The sequence below is a fragment of the Lactuca saligna genome, chromosome 4, assembly GCF_052625555.1.
Source record: "Lactuca saligna cultivar CGN05327 chromosome 4, ASM5262555v1, whole genome shotgun sequence".
Taxonomy (NCBI): domain Eukaryota; kingdom Viridiplantae; phylum Streptophyta; class Magnoliopsida; order Asterales; family Asteraceae; genus Lactuca; species Lactuca saligna.
In genome coordinates this window covers 174,866,998-174,886,128 of record NC_136420.1, presented here as the reverse complement: position 1 = coordinate 174,886,128, position 19,131 = coordinate 174,866,998, and the positions used below count along the sequence as shown (strand labels likewise).

Here is a 19,131-nt window from a genome sequence, read left to right as displayed (position 1 = left end):
TTTTGTATATTTGAAAAGGCTATAATAGTTGTTCATCATCTCCAGTCATGCCATAAGCAGAGATCATGGAAGTCCAAGAGACGACATCTCTTGTTGGCATTTCATCGAACACCTTGCGTGCCTTGTTTAAGGATCCGCATTTAGCATACATGTCAATCAAGGTGCTCTGTTTAACAAGAGATGATATTATGCTCGATCTACAGATGAATGATCAATTATAATCTTCCATTGATCTGAATAATAAGAAGCTGCAAATTTCTAAGAACAAAGAACTCAAAATTCAAAAGATATGAATGTGATTTAGGGACGGAGGGTTGTCGGAGACATCAGCGTTTTATGGCAAGCACAAGAGGAAAGAGGCAGCGATTGATGCTAGAGTGCTGGAATCGGTCATGTTCATTGTCGGGTTTTCCACCACCGTTCCAACCACCTTCCTCCTCACCGAAAAACCAGCTTTCTTGAACTAATTCAAAGCAAAAATCAGATTTTGTTAAACACCTACTTCTAGAATTAGATTGGAGGGGATTTAGGTCAGTATGTTTCGATAGATCCAAGAAAAGCTTGTGTGAATTACAGAGATCTTGATCTTGGAATGAACGATAAGAATGGAGATAATATAAGCTTTGAGAAGGCAAGTTCATGGGGAAGAAGGTACTTTAAAGATAACTTGTTAAGGTGAAGATGGAGTTTGATCCTGATAACTTCTTGAAACATGAACAGATCATTCCTGTTCTTCAAGGGGAAAAGAATGGAGATAATACTAGCTTTAGACATGAAAAGTTTTTGTGAATTACAGAAATCTTGATCTTGGAATGAACGATAAGAACGGAGAGAGAGAGAGGTTCTTTATTTTTTTTTTAATTTTAAAAATAAATAAATAAATATTAAATTAAAAAATAAAGAAAAATGAAAAATAAATACTCAATGTATTATAGTTATTTCAAATTTTGGAGGTACTATTTTCACAGATCATGAATTCAAAAAACTTAAGGTTTTGACTAAAACTCAAAAAATTTGCATACCACAAAGATCATATTTGCAATTTTGTCAAAATAAATTAAAAAAATTGTTCGTTTAACAGATAAGGTTCGTATGCATACTTTTTTACGGCAAATTGTCCATACGTTTAAAAAAGTTAGAGAAATGGCCCCTTGCAAAGCAGACATTCTTATTCGAACTTATAGGTTTAACAAAGACAATTGAAAATCACCGGTGTGTCCCACGACCAGAGAAGAGGGAAATTTCTAGTTTGATATATAGTATAAATGTGTCATAAAACTCTAATAAACATAATATCCACGACTTAAAAGTAAAGTATTATACAAATATGGTTGTATTATTAGGACTAATTGTAATAAATAGTGATATACTTTCTGTTTTTTCTTATTGTGTCAATTTATTTTTATATATTCTTATTATAATGTCGTGTTTTTATTTTATTTTTAATTAGAGCAATATAATTTATAAAATTATTCTTACCAAAAGTGATCTCCTGATTTAGAACAATAGTTCACATATTTTTGTGTCATAAGAGTCCATATAGAATATCCATGAGTCATTATATTGTCGACATGACATTTTTATTATAAAGATGTTTTACAACTTCAACTTTCTATATTTTTAATTATATCATCAAATTTTAATTTATTATTTTATACTTCACTCTGTTTTTCTTATTAAACATCATACAATGAAACTTCAAGGAGTCAACATGTGCATCATAGATCACTATCTCAGGTTACATAAGCTAAACAAGTTAAACATATTCTCATGCTATTGAAATATCAAGGTTGAAATGAGATTATATAAATAAGAAAAAATTATATAAATGTCTATTATGGTTTATTAAAGATCACAACTTTAGTGGTGTTTGTTATTATTTTTTGTGAATATGCATCCGATGATCTCTAAATCTTATACAATTGGTTCCTGAGACACATAAAATGACTTATTTACCCTTATAAAACTATTTTATCATTTTTTATTTCATTTCAATTATAGAAAAAAAATATATTAATAAAAAAAGAAAATTAATATAACCCTCCCCACCACCACCCACTTTTGTAATGCTACCCACAACACTATAGATGAGTTTTTTAACCGAAAAACCGAACCAAAACCAAAACCGGTTGGAATCAATCAGTGGTATTCGTTTCAATTCTTTGTTCCCTTAAGTCATCATTTTTTACTTTCGTTTCTGGTCCGGTTCAGGCTGGTCCAGTTCCGAAAACATTCTTAGATAACACATTTCCTAGTATAATTGAACCAAAACAGGACCTCATAGTAGTATTTGCACCGGTTTCATTTCCCCATTTACTTCCTAATCCAAATAGTGGTATTTGCTCCGGTTCTCATTTCCTCATTTACTTCTTAATCAGTGTCTGATTCTTTCGTTTCCAGTCATGGTTCTTAATCAGTGTCCAATTCAGTCCGTTTTACATCCCTACCCAACACCACCATCCACCGTAGCTAATCGTTATTGGGTTGTCGAAGCTTTCGTTGGCTTCCTCATCTTACTCACTGAGCTTCAATTGTTCCTTCAAAGATTACTGGTATTCTTCGTCGTGGTTTGAGTTTACTTCCCTGTGGAGGATAATCCATCTCACGCTCATCTAGATTAGTTGCAGCCTCACCGTACACAAACCGATTTCTCCCCAAATCGACCAAATCTTGCCTCACTTCCTTCTAATCAAAGATCTAGCAATGTTGGTTCAATAGTAAAAAACAATGTATTGCGTCGGATTTAAGCACTAACCCTTCTGAACCTGTCTCGATTTTGGATCTCATGGTTGATGTGTCGACTCTACTAAGGTGTTAGATAAGGAAATAAAATAATAAGCAACAAGAAAAGTATGAAAACCCTCATAGATATTGGACCTGACAACATTAACAACCTTAGCAACTTCATAACCAAAGTTGTTAATAGGGATAATGACTTAGGAGGGTAATAAGGTTTTCAGTTTGTCCGTATTAGATCACTAAGGTTTTTTTTGTGCGTATTAGATCAATACGGATGTTATTACCGTTTAGAAATAGTATTTTTACCGGTTTTAACGGTTAAAAATGACTATTTTTAAACGGTAATAACAACCATATTGGTCTAATACGCACAAAAAAACCTTAGTGACCTAATACGGACAAACTGGAAACCTTATTACCCTCCTAAGTCATTAACCCTAATTTTAAAGACATTGAGAATATATGACCATCAACAGTAAACTACTTCGTTTAGAACTCGCATCGTCCCATATAACCTGCTACTCATTTATATGGCGAAGCTCTTCATCTATAGTCATCCCTTTGGGGACATCCGATAAAATTGGAACGATACTAGAAAAGATTAGCATGGCCCCTGCGCAAGGATGATACACACAAATCGAGAAATGGTCCAAAATATTTTTTAACCCTTCGTCGTCTTCTCTGGAACCCTAATTCCCTTTTCAAATGCTAATAGAGTTCAATTGCAATTCTTACGTTTCAGTAGTTCATCTACTGAAGTCATGATCAGACAACATGTGGATTCTAAGGTCAGATTGATCTTCTTGTTGATGTCTTCAACCATTTGTGGCAAGTAAGGGTGATCTTTCTTTCTATAAAGTCTCCTTTAAGTTTTTTACTTTTCTTGTCATTACGTTTCATGCTTTATAAACTTCCGTTTATGTGTTGTATATAGTATGTATGTATGTATTTGTTTATGTGCTGATTTTTTTATTCATTTTGCAACTTTAGTTTCTTAGTTCATGTTGTGGTTTTGCTTTTTATAAAATAATTGATAATAGACATCCTATACAAGTCCCCGTTGGTTTTACATTTCCGTTCATTATCAAATGTAGACATTGATGGGAGGTATCAAAGTGAGATTTTGTTTTTGTACATATAGATGTGTTCATACAAACATTTAAATGACAAAAAATAAGTTATTGATAAAATTTTGCATATTTATGTAATGAAGATCATCAATCATATGAGTTTTTGGATTTAGAAGTTCTGAAAGGGTTGTGAGATAAGTTTAAATAGAAGCAACTATTTTCAGTCAAACAAATCATTCACATTGATTAGTAAGCATGTTTTCTAAATAACTAGGGTTAATGACTTAGGAGGGTAATAAAGTTTCCATTTTGTACGTATTAGGTCACTAAGGTTTTTTGTGCGTATTAGACCAATATGGTTGTTATTACCGTTTAGAAATAGTCATTTTTACCCGTTAAAACCGGTAAAATGACTATTTCTAAACGGTAATAACAACCATATTGGTCTAATACGCACAAAAAAAACCTTAGTGACCTAATACGGACAAGCTAGAAACCTTATTACCCTCCTAAGTCATTATCCCTTGTTAATAATTCAGATAAAATCGAATTGTCCAATTGGATGATTTAGATTGGGTTATTTATTTGGTTATGATATTCGTATTTTTAGATTGGTTTTACTAAAAAAAATCATATATATTAGAAATTTTCACTAATAAAAAAACATTAATATGTCTCTCCTAAGGCCACAATAATGTAGGTATATTCTAACACTTTACAAAAAAGGTACAAAAAATATGTACTAATGCGCACTATGCATGTATTGCAAAGGCAATGATCTTACATTCTTCTCAAAGTGAGATGCATATAATACATATATACATGAAAGGTCCCTAATTCTTTACACTAGTAAACAAAATCATGAAAAAATATCTGAAAATCTAGCAACTATATCATCAAGTTCACATACCAACTGATCATCAAGAACAGCATGCATAATATCTAAAGCATGGAAACCAAACTACAAATAATGGAGTTGCTTTTTTGGTTTTCGTCTTTTCCTCTGATCCTTCAGCCTCTGGTAGTGGTGGTGGTGGTGGTCCTTGCTTTGGTTCTTCTGGAACTCCAATCGGTGAACCACCTTTCTCTGTCTCTCTTGCCACACTTAATGTTTTTAGGGAAAAAGATCAGCTTTTTAATAGTGAGATCAAATTGTAAATATTGATGTACATATTTTTATGCTCATATTCATTAGAATTTGAAACAGCTTACACTGGAAACACAAAGGATCTTGAACTGCTGTCAGTGGAAAAACGAGAAGTATGCTCATCAGCAGTAGACTGACAATCTTCTTTGTGTTCTGAATTTTTGGGTTCATGTTCATCGAGCATGCTTGATCCTTGATTGTTTATTTCATTAATTTGGGGTTTTTTTGTTGTGTCAGTTGTTTTATCATCCACAAATTGGGTGTCATAACCTAGGTCTAGATCTTCAAAAAGGAAACTATCCTGGTTGTATAATCTTATGCTCCCCATGGGAATGCTGAATAAAGACTCGTTTGAAGCCATGCTCCAATCACCTGGAGTAGTGGATTTCTTTCTTGTAAATACATGAGATGGGATTCTATATTTGGGGGTTTCTTGACGTTCCATTAATTGGATAGGAGGGCTTTCAGAAATATGATCATTAGGTGGTGGGATTGATGGGGAGGGATTTGATTCCTCATTGGGGTTTTCTAATTGATCATCAGCTTTTAACTTTAAAGATGATTTATCATGTTGAGTTTCTGAATCTTGAACAGGTGAAGAATCTGATAAGATGGAGGAAGAGCAGGATGCGAAGGAAAGAACCTTTTTGTCTGAATCAAGTTGAATAGATTCGTCATTGACAATGGCAGGATTTGCAATCGATTCATTACCATTGCTTGTGGTTGCATGCTCTGATTCCAAGTCCTCAGATGTCTGTTTTGACTTGTCTAAAGATCCCATATCATGCTACTCATATATCTGCATGGGATTAGATATGAACACTTCTGTTAGGATTTACAAATTCATTTGAATCATTTGAATTGATGATCTGAACAATATAGAGAAATTCTAGAACAAATTCAATCGAGAAGAATGTAGAATAGAAGAATCACACGTTCATGACTAGTGATACACAAACTAAAATTGATCAACGTAACAACAGTTAGCTTTCACTGTACCTTTTTTAATTCCTTCTATATCAAATCTTTGCAAGCTCATAAGGTATAAGTGAAAAAAGGCAAACCTGAAAGCAGAGAAGCCAGCTCTAGACACAGACTCCCAAAGTTAGGTTTCTTTTGCAATTTCTATCGCTTTTATTGATTTACTCTACGAAATGGGGAAATCAATCATACAGATAAACACATAAATCTGAATAATTCATGACCAAATAATACAGATGAGTCAAATTCGAGAACACAGTGAAGTCTTTGACATTGTTTACCCAACGAAAAGGAACCCGTGGACATCCAGCCTCCGCTACCTGAAACCTAGGCCATGAAATCAGCAAAGCCTTTCATCTCGGGTCGATTTATGGAATCGTATCGATCAAAAATCAGAATTGCTGCGTGGTGGTGAGGGAGAACAGAGCGAGAATGATGACGGAGGAATGGAATAACGAGATCCCCGGCGTCTCCCTTACCCCGGTGATCTTAATTCTTAAGTGACGAAATTTTCTTTATGAATTCGTGCGCGCCATTATTGCCTTCAGACGATAAATTAACATTCACTATATTTTCCTTTCTTCCCCTCATCTTTTCGCTCGGACAAAACTGCAAAATTGGTCCTTGTAGTTTGCAAAAAACATTGAATATGATTCAAAAAGTTTTCAACTTGCATGGAATGTTCAAAATTAAGAATTTTCTTTGGTTTTGGTCTTTAAAAATTTGAAAGGACTATTTTGCTCTTATTATTTATTTTTCACATTTTTTTAATTTGTTTTAATTGTTTTATTATTAAAAAGAAAGCAAAATAAAATAAAATAAAATAAGGCAAGTCACCCCACCCGATTCTCTCTCTCTCTCTCTCTCTCTCTCTCTCTCTCTCTCTCTCTCTCTCTCTCTCTCTCTCTCTCTCTCTCTCTCTCTCTCTCTCTCTCATCTCATCAGGTCGTCTTTCTCAACCCTGGTTCACTTCCTTCCAATTTGTCCGATCAATCTCATAGTCCCATTTAGGAGGTTAGTTTCATCTTTAATTCGGAACAAGAACTTAAATTTGCTACCATTATATCAAATATTTTATTCTGAAGTTTCAAATTTCTTCATTTGGGTCGATTGAAAAGCAGCTGCAACTCAAAAAAACAAAACCCATCCTCTGTTTGAATCTTAAATTTGCAAGCGCTAAATTTATAATATCCATGGCAGTCAAGCCCAAAATGTGTTGGAATTCTTCTCTGGATTCGACGAGACATGGAGGTGGAGAAGATATGATTGGGGGTGCATGAACTGCCCGGGTCGACGGTGATAAGAACATGACGCTCTAAAAAAAGCTTTACAAATCTACAGTTTTAACACTAACCTTCAATGAGAACCAGGACCCATTCTAGACGACCCCGATATCCTATGATCAGAAGTTACTTCGGACACCAATAACCATCTATTAACGATTGATTTTTTCTGTATTGACCCTATCGGACTTGGGCAAGGGCTAGGGTTACGACTTGGGCTCTAAATCAGAGCTGGAATCATCGATTTGATCTTAGTTGATCTCAGAGAAGAAACTCGAGGTGAAGAAACACGAGTGGAAGAAGTGTAAGGTGAACAGATTGAAAATTCTTCACGGAGTGAAGCATTTGTGATGTTGTGTCTCTGATTTGTAGAAGTTGCAACAAGACGGGTAGAACATGAAGGGTGGGGAAGACGATATGAATAGACAAGGTCATGTGTGTATGTATATGTGTATGTGTATGAGAGAGACAGAGAGGGAGAAAGAGATCAGGTGGGTAGACCCATCCTATTTTTCTTTTCTTTTGCTTTCTTTTTAATAATAAAACAATTAAAACAAATAAAGAAAATGTTAAAAAGAATTAATAATGGCAAAATAGTCCTTTTAAATTTTTAAGGACCAAAACCAAAGAAAATTCTTGATTTTGGACCTTCCATGCAAGCTGAAAACTTTTTATACCCCATCCAAAAATTTTTGCAAACCACAAAGATCAATTTTACAATTTTGTCGGTTACAAATGCAAACTCTACACTTTACTAAAATCGTCCTTGTGGTTTGGCTAAAGTTACGCATTAGGTCTCTAAAGTTTTTTTGCACTTGGATGGTCCCTAACATATCATATTTTTGCGTTTTTCGTCCCTAACATATCATATTTTTGCGTTTTTCGTCTTTTGTAAAGATAAAAAGACTATATTGCCCTTTGTATTTTCTTTTTTAGTTTTTTATCAATTAATTAAAATAAATGATTTATAAGTAATTTATGAATAAGTGGGTCTACCTACTCCACAACCCCTTTCTCCCTTCCCATCCACCGCCGACCGCCCACTTCCACCGTCCACCTCTGACAAGCATTCTGGCAGCACCTCCGTTCAAACATGGTCTATCTCCGGCAACCACCACAATTTACACAAAATCAAAAGAAATTAAACCAAAATCAAGCACCAAATCAACTACCACACCCACCACTCTTTACAAAATCAAAACCAAACAAAATCAGGAATCAATGTATACGAAGTCAAAACCTATAATCAACACTAAACTAAAATCACAGATCAAAACTAAATTCAAAGCTCATAACCAAACCAAAAAAAAAAAAAAAAAAAAAGATAAAACCAAACCATGTAATCAAATCTGAAATCAAATCCCAAAATTAAACATAAAATGGGCATTTGTATCTTGGTACAAACTACAAAATCAAACTTGAATCAAAATCTAGCATGGAAACCGAACTTGATGAAATCTAGAAATAGGGGTGAACGGCTGCAACCAGGGTAACGATGAGAAAACACGGTTCTGGTAAAACTTATCTTTATCAGGAAATCGAACTTGATGAAATCTTGAAACACTGTCACCGTCAAGAAAAGAAAAACAATGAGGTTTTGGTAAAACTTATCTCCATCTCCACACATTAATGTTCGATAACAAATTTGAAACTGAACGTCGGTGGAAAATCGAACGAAGGCGATGGTCTCGACTAGGGTTCGAGTTTATCAAGGAGAGGGGCAGAGTGTCTTGCAGGGGAATCCAACAATCTTTGAGGATCTGGAGTAGAGAGAAGCGGGGGGAAGAAAGAGATGAGAGAGACAAAGTAGATGGTTGTCCATGGGTTTTTAGTGAAAGGAGGTGCTTCATGTATTTGATTTATCCTAGATGATGGCTGGTTTAGATTTATAGTTCCGACGAAAGCTCCGGTTATAGAGAGGAACGAGGAAAGTGAAGATGAGTTTCAGTGAAAGGGAATGAGGGATCTAGGGTAAGAACTTAGAAAAGATGAAAGATTTTAGTGGGCCCCACATGTTTTATTAGTTTTTTAATAATATAAATAATAAACAACTTAAAATTAAAAATTAAAAAGTAATTTAGGGATGAAACGCAACAAAATCATATTACAAGGACGGTCTGAGTATTAAAAAGAATTAAGGATCAAAAATGTAATTTTGACCAAACCATAAAATCGAGACAAACTTGAAAAATCTTGTTTTGTTGTCATAAGTAAAAGAATAAATAGAATGAAACATTTTATTTATAGAGAAATTAAAAAAAATTACATTTTATTTATATTTTTCTTTTTATTTGTTTAAAATGATAACAAATATATAAATTTAACATTTCAATCAAATTTAAATTAAATTGAATTACACTTGTTATCTTATAAAATAAGTAGGAAGATAATAATAACAAAAAATAAAAAAAGAAAATATATTTAATTTCTCTTATTTATATGACTTTTTTTTAGCTAATTTTCATTTGGTAGGGAATACCGGAATATATACATAGGGAAAATGCCTTAAAAGACCAATTAAGTTTCAAAAACGTTCATATTACCCCAATTACGTTTTTGTTGTTCACAAAAAACCAACGAAATAATGTTTTTTATTATAAATCCAAATAAAGTTACGAATAAAAATAAGGTTTTTTAATGGTGACCGGCATGTTGCAGGTAAACGATGGGGGTAAATGAGTTGGCATATTTATGTTGAGTTGGCATATGTGTTGGCATATCTACGTGGCATTTGTGTTAGATAGATATAGGGCATAATGGGGGATACGACTCCTTAATCAATCGACTTCTTCAATCGACTTCTTCAACATGGCTTCTTCGTCTCGATCCTCCAACTCATGCTCAAGATCAAAAATTTCCAAGTCAAAAAGCACAATTGATAAGGCACATCCTTGTGATTGTGGGTTTCCTTCTCGCATCTGGATATCAACAACAAAGGCAAATCCTGGTAAAAAATTTAGGGTTTGTCCTAACTCTTTGGTAAGTATATATCTAAAAGCTTGTTCTTGTTTGGGTCCCTTTTTGTTTTTCATGCTACAATATTGTTTGTTTATGTTATAATTTAAGATGAAGGATCCAAATGATAAATGTGATTTCTGGGAATGGGTTGATGATGATGAAGAAATTATAACCAAGAACGAGAATAAGAAAGATGAAGAACATGATTTCAATACTGAAGTGAAGATTGCAATATTGGAACATGATTTCAGTGAGTACAAGATGAAGACTGATAAGGAATGTAAGAGTTTTAGAAAGGAATTGGATAAAATGAAATGTTTAGTGTTGATGTTTGTTGTTTTGTTTGTAGTGAAGTACATGATTTAGTGTTAAGTTTATTATGTAAGGAAAATGTACTTTGAAATTATCAGGATATGTATCTTCAAAGTAGTTGCATTGTACTCATGTAAAATAGCTACGAAGTGGGAATGAAAAGAAGGTATTTGTGAAGACTGATACACATAGAAGGTGTTTATGAAGGCTAATAGTCCATAAAAGTAACATACTTTTTATTGATTGAAAATAGCAAGGGCAAAATAGTCCATAATAAGATTACACTTTATCAAATGATAATAGGAAGGGCAAAATAGTCCATAAAAGGATTGCACTTTATCAAATGATAATAACAGGGACAAAATAGTCCATAAAACATGTGTTTGACATTATGCATGTAATTTGTGTTGTAAATGGTTTTTAAACACAAGGGCAGTTTTATTGAAAACACACATAATAGCAACATACTTTTTATTGATTGAAAATAGCAAGGGCAAAATAGTCCATAATAAGATTACACTTTATCAAATGATAATAGGAAGGGCAAAATAGTCCATAAAAGGATTGCACTTTATCAAATGATAATAACAGGGACAAAATAGTCCATAAAACATGTGTTTGACATTATGCATGTAATTTGTGTTGTAAATGGTTTTTAAACACAAGGGCAGTTTTATTGAAAACACACATAATAGCAACATACTTTTTATTGATTGAAAATAGCAAGGGCAAAATAGTCCATAATAAGATTACACTTTATCAAATGATAATAGGAAGGGAAAAATAGTCCATAAAAGGATTGCACTTTATCAAATGATAATAGCAGGGACAAAATAGTCCATAAAACATGTGTTTGACATTATGCATGTAATTTGTGTTGTAAATGGTTTTTAAACACAAGGGCAGTTTTATTGAAAACACACATAATAGCAACATACTTTTATTGATTGAAAATAGCAAGGGCAAAATAGTCCATAATAAGATTACACTTTATCAAATGATAATAGGAAGGGCAAAATAGTCCATAAAAGGATTGCACTTTATCAAATGATAATAACAGGGGCAAAATAGTCCATAAAACATGTGTTTGACATTATGCATGTAATTTGTGTTGTAAATGGTTTTTAAACACAAGGGCATTTTTATTGAAAACACACATAATAGCAACATACTTTTTATTGATTGAAAATAGCAAGGGCAAAATAGTCCATAATAAGATTACACTTTATCAAATGATAATAGGAAGGGCAAAATAGTCCATAAAAGGATTGCACTTTATCAAATGATAATAACAGGGACAAAATAGTCCATAAAACATGTGTTTGACATTATGCATGTAATTTGTGTTGTAAATGGTTTTTAAACACAAGGGCAGTTTTATTGAAAACACACATAATAGCAACATACTTTTATTGATTGAAAATAGCAAGGGCAAAATAGTCCATAATAAGATTACACTTTATCAAATGATAATAGGAAGGGAAAAATAGTCCATAAAACCTGTGTTTGACATTATGCATGTAATTTGTGTTGTAAATGGTTTTTAAACACAAGGGCAGTTTTATTGACAAAATAGTCCCACAAAACAGTTTTTACCAATTTTAACATAGTTTTAACAAATAGGGGCAAAATGGTACATTGTTATAATATGCATAAAAGGTAATAAACTACATATCAAAGCATAATTAAACCACATAATCAAGCATGTGCACATGGCACTAAATGTTGGTAAATGTGCACAATACCAAAAGACAAGCCTAAGCATCAAAAAGACAAGCCTAAGCACCAAAAGATGTGCACTAAGCACCAAAAGATGTGCCATTTCAAAGTATCTGACATAATCCTAATAGAACACACTTATCCTAGTTTAAAGTAACTGGATTTTCAGTACTTTCCCCACTTCCATCTTTTGTTACCACCTTCTTCCTTAACTTCAGTTTCGTGATCCTCTCAGAAGGTAATCGCCTTTTGTTCGCAACAAAATGCTGGAAAAAAACAGGTTGATGCTGATGGTGATGATTTTTTTGATGGTCAATCTCATCCTCTTGTTGTTCAATTTCATCCTCTTGGTGGTCTTCAATATCGTATTCTTCAACAGCCTCTTCTTCACCAATTCCATCTTCACTAACCCCATCTTCATTGATCCTATCTTCATTGACCCCATCTTCACTAATCCCATCTTGACTAATCCCTTCTTCAACATCCCCTTCACTAACAGTTGCTTTATTTGCTGCATTGTTAAAACAAAAATAATAATTATTATACAAATGTAGATGAATGAATAATCAAAATAAAAACGAACCTTCTTTGAGCAATAGACATCGCCTCTTGTTGTGTCCTTCTTGATGACAATTACTACATCTTGAGATGGACATCCCTGTCTTGTTAATTTTATGCTTTCCTTCATTTTCTGTAGAACATTTCATTCTGTTTACTTTGGGCCTTCCTGGCATTCTCTTATGCCGAGGTGGTAATATGTGATCAAATAGAACATCAGGCCACATGTTAGCTCCATTTATTGGTTTGACTGGATACCTATAGCAACCTCCAAACATGCTTGTTTTAAACCATACTGCTACATAGTCCTCTGCATTTCCATTCAGGTATAATATAGCAGCAATGGCATGCACACAAGGGATACCACTGAGTTGCCAGGCTCTGCAACCACAAGTTTTGCTTTCAAGGTGAACAACATAAACTTCATGGGCTAATTTCACTTCATATTCTTCCTCGCCACTTGGAATAACATCCCAGTACCTGAAATCATATTAAGAAGGTAAGTTATTTCATATTAAATCACTTACAATTAAATAATATACCTTTGTTCTTCTTTCATCTTCTCAATCCTCTTTCTAATAGAGGGGCAGATTTCCATGTCCCACTTATGCCCCTTAATCTTTTGATTGTACATCCTCTCCATCACGTACAATCTGATTTCTTCCAGCATTGTTATTATTGGTTTCTTCCGGGCCTCTACAATTGCTGCATTGAAAGATTCAGATATACCGTTTTCCACCGCATCACAACAAGTCTGAGGTTCAAAGAATGCTCTGCACCATGTATTTGGGTCTCTTTCTATCAGGTGCTCATAAGCTTCTGTGGACATTGTACGAATTTCCCTCATGTATGATCGGAAATTGGAATCGGTTGTAGCCTTTGCAGCACTCCAAAATAACCTCCTAAACTCAACACCCGTGAACCCCTTCTTCTTAAAGTTGGCATAGATGTGTCGGGCACAATTCCTATGCTCACATGATGGTGCCCTTTCCTTAACAGCCTCCATTAAACCCTACAAGGTGATAACAAATTTCAGTTTTAAAGTACATAATAACACATAATACAGTAAGTAAAATGTAAACTATAACACACCTTGTGTTGGTCTGAAATAATTGTAAGACCCCTACCATCTCCCATATCAATGTCCTTAAGTAGAAGATCAATGAACCACATCCAAGTTTCATTGTTTTCAACTAGCACAACAGCCCATGCTAGAGGATACATTTTGTTGTTTGCGTCCCTACCAACGGCTGTTAACAACTCACCTCTACAAATACCCTTCAAAAAACAGCCATCAACACCGATAACCCTTCTACATCCTTCAATCCAGCCATCCTTGATAGACTTCAGGCAAATATACATCCTTTTGAAGTAGTGTGTAGCATCAGGCGTATGATTTGTCTCGATCAAGACTGTTGACCCAGGATTAACCCTCAATAACCCAGCACCATAATTCCACAGTTTCTCATAATGGCTTACCAAATTGCCTGAAATCTCATATAGTGCAAAGTACTTGGCATTTCTACACTGCCCAAGACTTACCTTGAGACCATAGTCTTTCCTAACCACTTCTGCCATTTTCCTATAGCTAAACTTAGGCCTTTCCAAAATGTGAGGTATTAACATTTTTTCCAATCCACTTATACGTAACAAGACAACCCAATTTTTGTTGTCTAGCACAATTATGTTTATCAATTAGTGACTTGATCTGGAATGAATTTTCCTTGTTCATGGGACTAGCCCATAGTCTAAAAGGGCAAGATGGCTTCCCTTTTTCATTTTTACTGCACCTTACTAACAATGCTTTTGCCTCATTTTTTTCATACCACAATGAATAACCCTTAGACACAGCATAATTTGTTAACATATGTTTCAGTTCATCTCGATCAGAGAATTTCATACCTAACTCAGGCATCATAGTGTCCCATTTTTGGTTTGGATCGTGAATAGGATGTTTTTTTACCTTACCACCAGCTTCTTCCTCTATGCCTCTTTGTGGAATAACGTTCTTCTGTGACAAAAAAGGATCAACAACTTCAGGCCATTGAATGTCCTCATCATCAGCTTCATGGTCCACCGATAGATCATCCGATAATACCGAGTCCACATCATCTTCATATGTTTCAGTACCACTATCCCATTCTTCAGCTTTTTCTTCTTCAATCCAATCTAGTAAGGGTTCATGATGGTCATCAATGTAGATACTTATTTGATTATCATCATCATCAAACCCAGCATCAAGGAACCTAACATAATCATCTTCATCCCTAAGCTCCCTTAACCCATCTACGAGGGACCGATTTTTAAGACAGTAATACATATCCCGACATCTATTGTTGATCAATTTTTGGAGATAGGTCTTGAACTTCTTGAAATCCATGTTACGTACATCTAGCCCTATAACATGTACTTTATCAGGATGAAAGTAAACCAAGGGATTAGGAGAAAAAACACCTTGATGGTAGACATCAATGTTGAGTGAGTCACGAGATACGCTTGCTACACGAGACATCAATGTTGAGTGAGTCACGAGACACGCTTACTGCTGAGAACCCTTGCTGCACAATCGACTAACTTTCCTTCACCTTCTGTAAAAATCAATTTCACTGTCACGAGTTCACCGTTCACCGTTATGTAAGAACCCTAGATATCGATTTCACCCTTCACTGAGAACCCTTGATGGTGAATCGATATCCTTGTGGCACTTATGTTTGATGTAATGTGTTTTAATAATCCATGTCAGATTATCACCGGTAAACAAAGAATCGTAACCCACAGATACCGGTCACCATTAAAAAACCTTATTTTTATTCGTAACTTTATTTGGATTTATAATAAAAAACATTATTTCGTTGGTTTTTTGTGAACAACAAAAACGTAATTGGGGTAATATGAACGTTTTTTAAACTTAATTGGTCTTTTAAGGCATTTTCCCTGTATACATATTGAATCTTGCAGCGGCTGGTATTGCGCCAACTTCAATATGTTCAAGCCGATGTGTCATTAGTATTCGCACCTGATTCGTATTCCGATCTTCAAGCCATGCGTATTCCTTCATTTTTCACAGCGAGGTTTTGAACCAAATTGACATTGGTATTCAATTCCTCGATTTTGCATCTTCCCCTCGAATTTGTGTCGTCTCTACTGTAGGTTTCATCGAAGAATCAGGAACCCTGGACTTCATCTTTGTATTTATATCGCAGATGCGGAAAATGTCAATGAGGTTGACTTTATACTCACCAGCACATCATAGCTTCTACTCCAGCTGTACAGATATGTCGAAATACAAGAGAGATCGACCGGGTAAATCACACCGACTTCACTGCATCATCTTTTGGTTTTGTTTTTTTTCGATTCTGAATCAGTTTCATCTCAATTTCTTTCGTTTTTTGGTTATTTTAATGAATCTATCTCATAATAGTTGCATGCGATGATGATGATGATGCTCCAATAAAGAAGATAAAAGTAAGGGGTCATACAGAGGCTAAGAAAATTAGATGAGATCATTCTTGACCTGAAGAAAACCGAAAATAGTTGCAAGTGAAAATGAATATGAATATGAAAATGGATTAAATGAATTTAAGTTAATTTAAACACGATCAGTGGCAAAAAAGGATTTGAATTTGTTTTTCTTTCTAATAAAGATTGATAACTTCTCATTTATAATTTATAATGTTTGTAGGTATCATAAACTAATTTTGCTAAAGAATTACCTTCTTTTCATACAAGGATTTGATTTTGACAACTTCTGATAGTGTTTATGGTTGTGAAAATAAAGCTTGGAAAATTTATAAGCCACTTAATGGTATTTATTCAAACTAATCATAATACAACACAACTGGAGGCAATACATGTGAGTATTCACCAGTAGATTACCCCATCTCCCTGTCTTTTTTTTTTTTGATATTACATTATTGCTTAAATCATAACTATGGATTTAAAGTCTCTTTTGATATGTTGGTGATATTGGGTTTGATTGTGTTATTTTCATCTTAACCTTTCCATTAAACTAAAAGAAATATGTTTTCTTGATGAATAAAAAACTAAGTTTGGAAATCTTCTTCTTAGTAAACACTCTACGTGGAACGGAGGAGCTCTTCTGAAACATTCATCACATATGCTTTTTTAAATAACCATTTAAAATACAAATTACAGGTTTGGAGGTTTTATGAAATGGGCTAGTAGAAATATGTTTATCTCTGTAAAACCATTTACTCATTTGAAAACATTTATACAAAATTTGGTTAGCAAAACATAAATATAAGTTTAAATCCAAGCTTAAGTGCATTAGTGTTCATTATAATATCATTACAAAAGTCAAAGATAAACCATATAACATGGCTTTCTAAAATTCCAAGTATATGCTAACTAATGACTTCATCTTCAAGTATATGGCGTGTAATACCGAAATTAGACTTTGGAATAGAATTGCGTGATAGCAATAACCCAATTTCTTAGTCTTAATTCCCAAAATATTTTCAACAAATAAGAATAATCGAGTTAAAAGTTTAGATAACGTTTACTCAAAATTATAACTATGAAAATGTACATGCATCTAAACACAACCCAAGTTTATACTCAGTAAGACCTCATTCTAAAGGACAAATGGTCGCTAACTTCCCTCATATTAGCACTAACCGCAACTCAATTTGTTGCCATTAAATCAATAAGTCATGATCAAATAGATCATATAAAAGGGACCAATCCTTTAAGTAAATTTAGAGAATCATGTGATCATTACCATAACTTTTAAGAAATGTAGTTGCAAATTCTCTCTAAGCTTATACTTACAGTTTAGAAATTTTCTTCCTTCCGATTAAAATGGCACCTCCCCTTAACTATGGGATATTTGATCATTTATTCTCCAAGGAATTTAATTCTATGTCATGGAAACTCTCAAACTACATCCTATATGCAATGCATAATAAGTATATGCTCAAACTATTTTCCAATCCAAATAACTTTGTTCAATACAAAACATCTTCAAAACCGAGCTTCATGTAACATGCCATATAATAAGTAATAGTATATATGATACATAGAATACTTAAAGCATTTACTACGTTATTACTCGCCTCAATATCAACTGAAAGGTCAACAATATGTCATCATTCTATTGGCACGTTAGAATGTTTTGATCTAAAACATCTACCTCATACTTCAAATGCACCTATAAAATCAGTCATATTAATCATGTGGCCTGAAAGCATTTCACCATGTCCCATATTTAATCGAAGGTCACTATATCACCTATATCTAAGTGCTAGAGTTAAATACTTAAATATAGTCCTTACGTATAGTTTCTTTTTTCCAATTAATATATTTTATAAAAATAAGTATATTTTAAATATAAAGTCTTCTTTAATGCCAAATACAGATCACATGTAATTTATTTTTATAAAATGCCCTCTTATGAATTGAATTCGTATTAAATTCTATATAGCGTCACAAATCCATTTGATATCCCACTAATTAATATTTTATTAAGTTAAATTAGATCTACTTCTTAAAAAAAGAGTATTGTCACCTATTATTATTTTAAAATAGTGATCTGATAATTTAAACACAACTATACTTAAGAGTTAAGTCTATGAAATAAAATACGTAACAAAAACCTAATTCTTAATAGAGAAAGCTAAGGTCAAAATGGTTTTTAGTGTTACTCTCTCTTCCGGCAATGGTGAAGCAGCTTTGTTTACAATCCGATTCTTACTCCTAATCCTCATTTCTGTTGTGTTACCCCAAACAAATATTCTTTACAATACCCTACTTTAAAATGTAGGAATACCTCATCGCCTCTATCAAATAACTCACATTTAAATTCTTATATAGTTTAGTTTTAGAATTACCTTTGCTTGAAAAAGAGGAATCAGGTTTTGTAACACCAAATCTAGTTAGTATCTGAAAGAAACGAAGAATGAAATCTTTCACCATTTCTGATTTGGATTTTTGTGCAAATGAAAACATGTTTACTATCTTAAATCACTTATAATACCTTCCTGAATTTACTTTTATAATTATCATATCCCACCTCCTAACAAAGTCCCACCATTTTCATCATGAGTAACACAGTTTGACTCTACTGAATGCCTGATTTCATTCGACAACTAAAAGTGCAAACATAATCGTAATCGTTTTTTTCATGAGAGTGTTGTTGGTTTAACTTACGGTGTTCTTGACCATGCATTTTTGGATAATATACTAATCATAAAACATTTCATTACAAATTACTTGGCCTAACAATAACATTGTATTTGCGTCATTTCATTCTGCAACATAACTTATGATCCTTTTTATACAACATTTAACAATATTACTTGATGACACACATCCAGAAAATCGAAATTTTGGTAAACTATGAGAA

The 19,131-nt window shown here is 33.5% G+C and overlaps 2 protein-coding genes and 1 non-coding gene across 5 annotated transcripts; 1 reads left to right on the top strand and 2 right to left on the bottom strand.

Annotated features, from left to right (window-relative positions):
* The first annotated feature begins 3,294 nt into the window (after nucleotides 1-3,294).
* On the top strand, nucleotides 3,295-3,398 carry LOC145044405 (U6 spliceosomal RNA). Its single transcript, XR_013681359.1, has one exon. It is a non-coding gene; the product is annotated as a U6 spliceosomal RNA (small nuclear RNA).
* A 1,138-nt stretch (nucleotides 3,399-4,536) lies between these two features.
* Nucleotides 4,537-6,758, bottom strand: LOC145043114 (uncharacterized). Of its 3 annotated transcripts, XM_078991672.1 has the most exons (4): nucleotides 6,219-6,757; nucleotides 6,021-6,103; nucleotides 5,022-5,755; nucleotides 4,537-4,913 (listed from the first exon to the last, which is right to left on the bottom strand). In XM_078991672.1, exons 3-4 carry the CDS (start codon nucleotides 5,735-5,737, stop codon nucleotides 4,730-4,732), a joined length of 900 nt encoding a protein of 299 aa, XP_078847798.1. In that variant the 5' UTR covers nucleotides 5,738-5,755; nucleotides 6,021-6,103; nucleotides 6,219-6,757; the 3' UTR covers nucleotides 4,537-4,729. The 3 variants fall into 3 exon arrangements, with proteins under 3 accessions (XP_078847798.1, XP_078847797.1, XP_078847796.1); XM_078991671.1 differs by having other exon boundaries at nucleotides 5,956-6,758; XM_078991670.1 differs by having other exon boundaries at nucleotides 6,021-6,757.
* A 5,594-nt stretch (nucleotides 6,759-12,352) lies between these two features.
* Nucleotides 12,353-14,345, bottom strand: LOC145040350 (uncharacterized). The gene is made up of 4 exons (XM_078988289.1): nucleotides 13,860-14,345; nucleotides 13,310-13,779; nucleotides 12,793-13,247; nucleotides 12,353-12,720 (listed from the first exon to the last, which is right to left on the bottom strand). Exons 1-4 carry the CDS (start codon nucleotides 14,343-14,345, stop codon nucleotides 12,353-12,355), a joined length of 1,779 nt encoding a protein of 592 aa, XP_078844415.1.
* Between the last annotated feature and the right edge of the window lie 4,786 nt (nucleotides 14,346-19,131).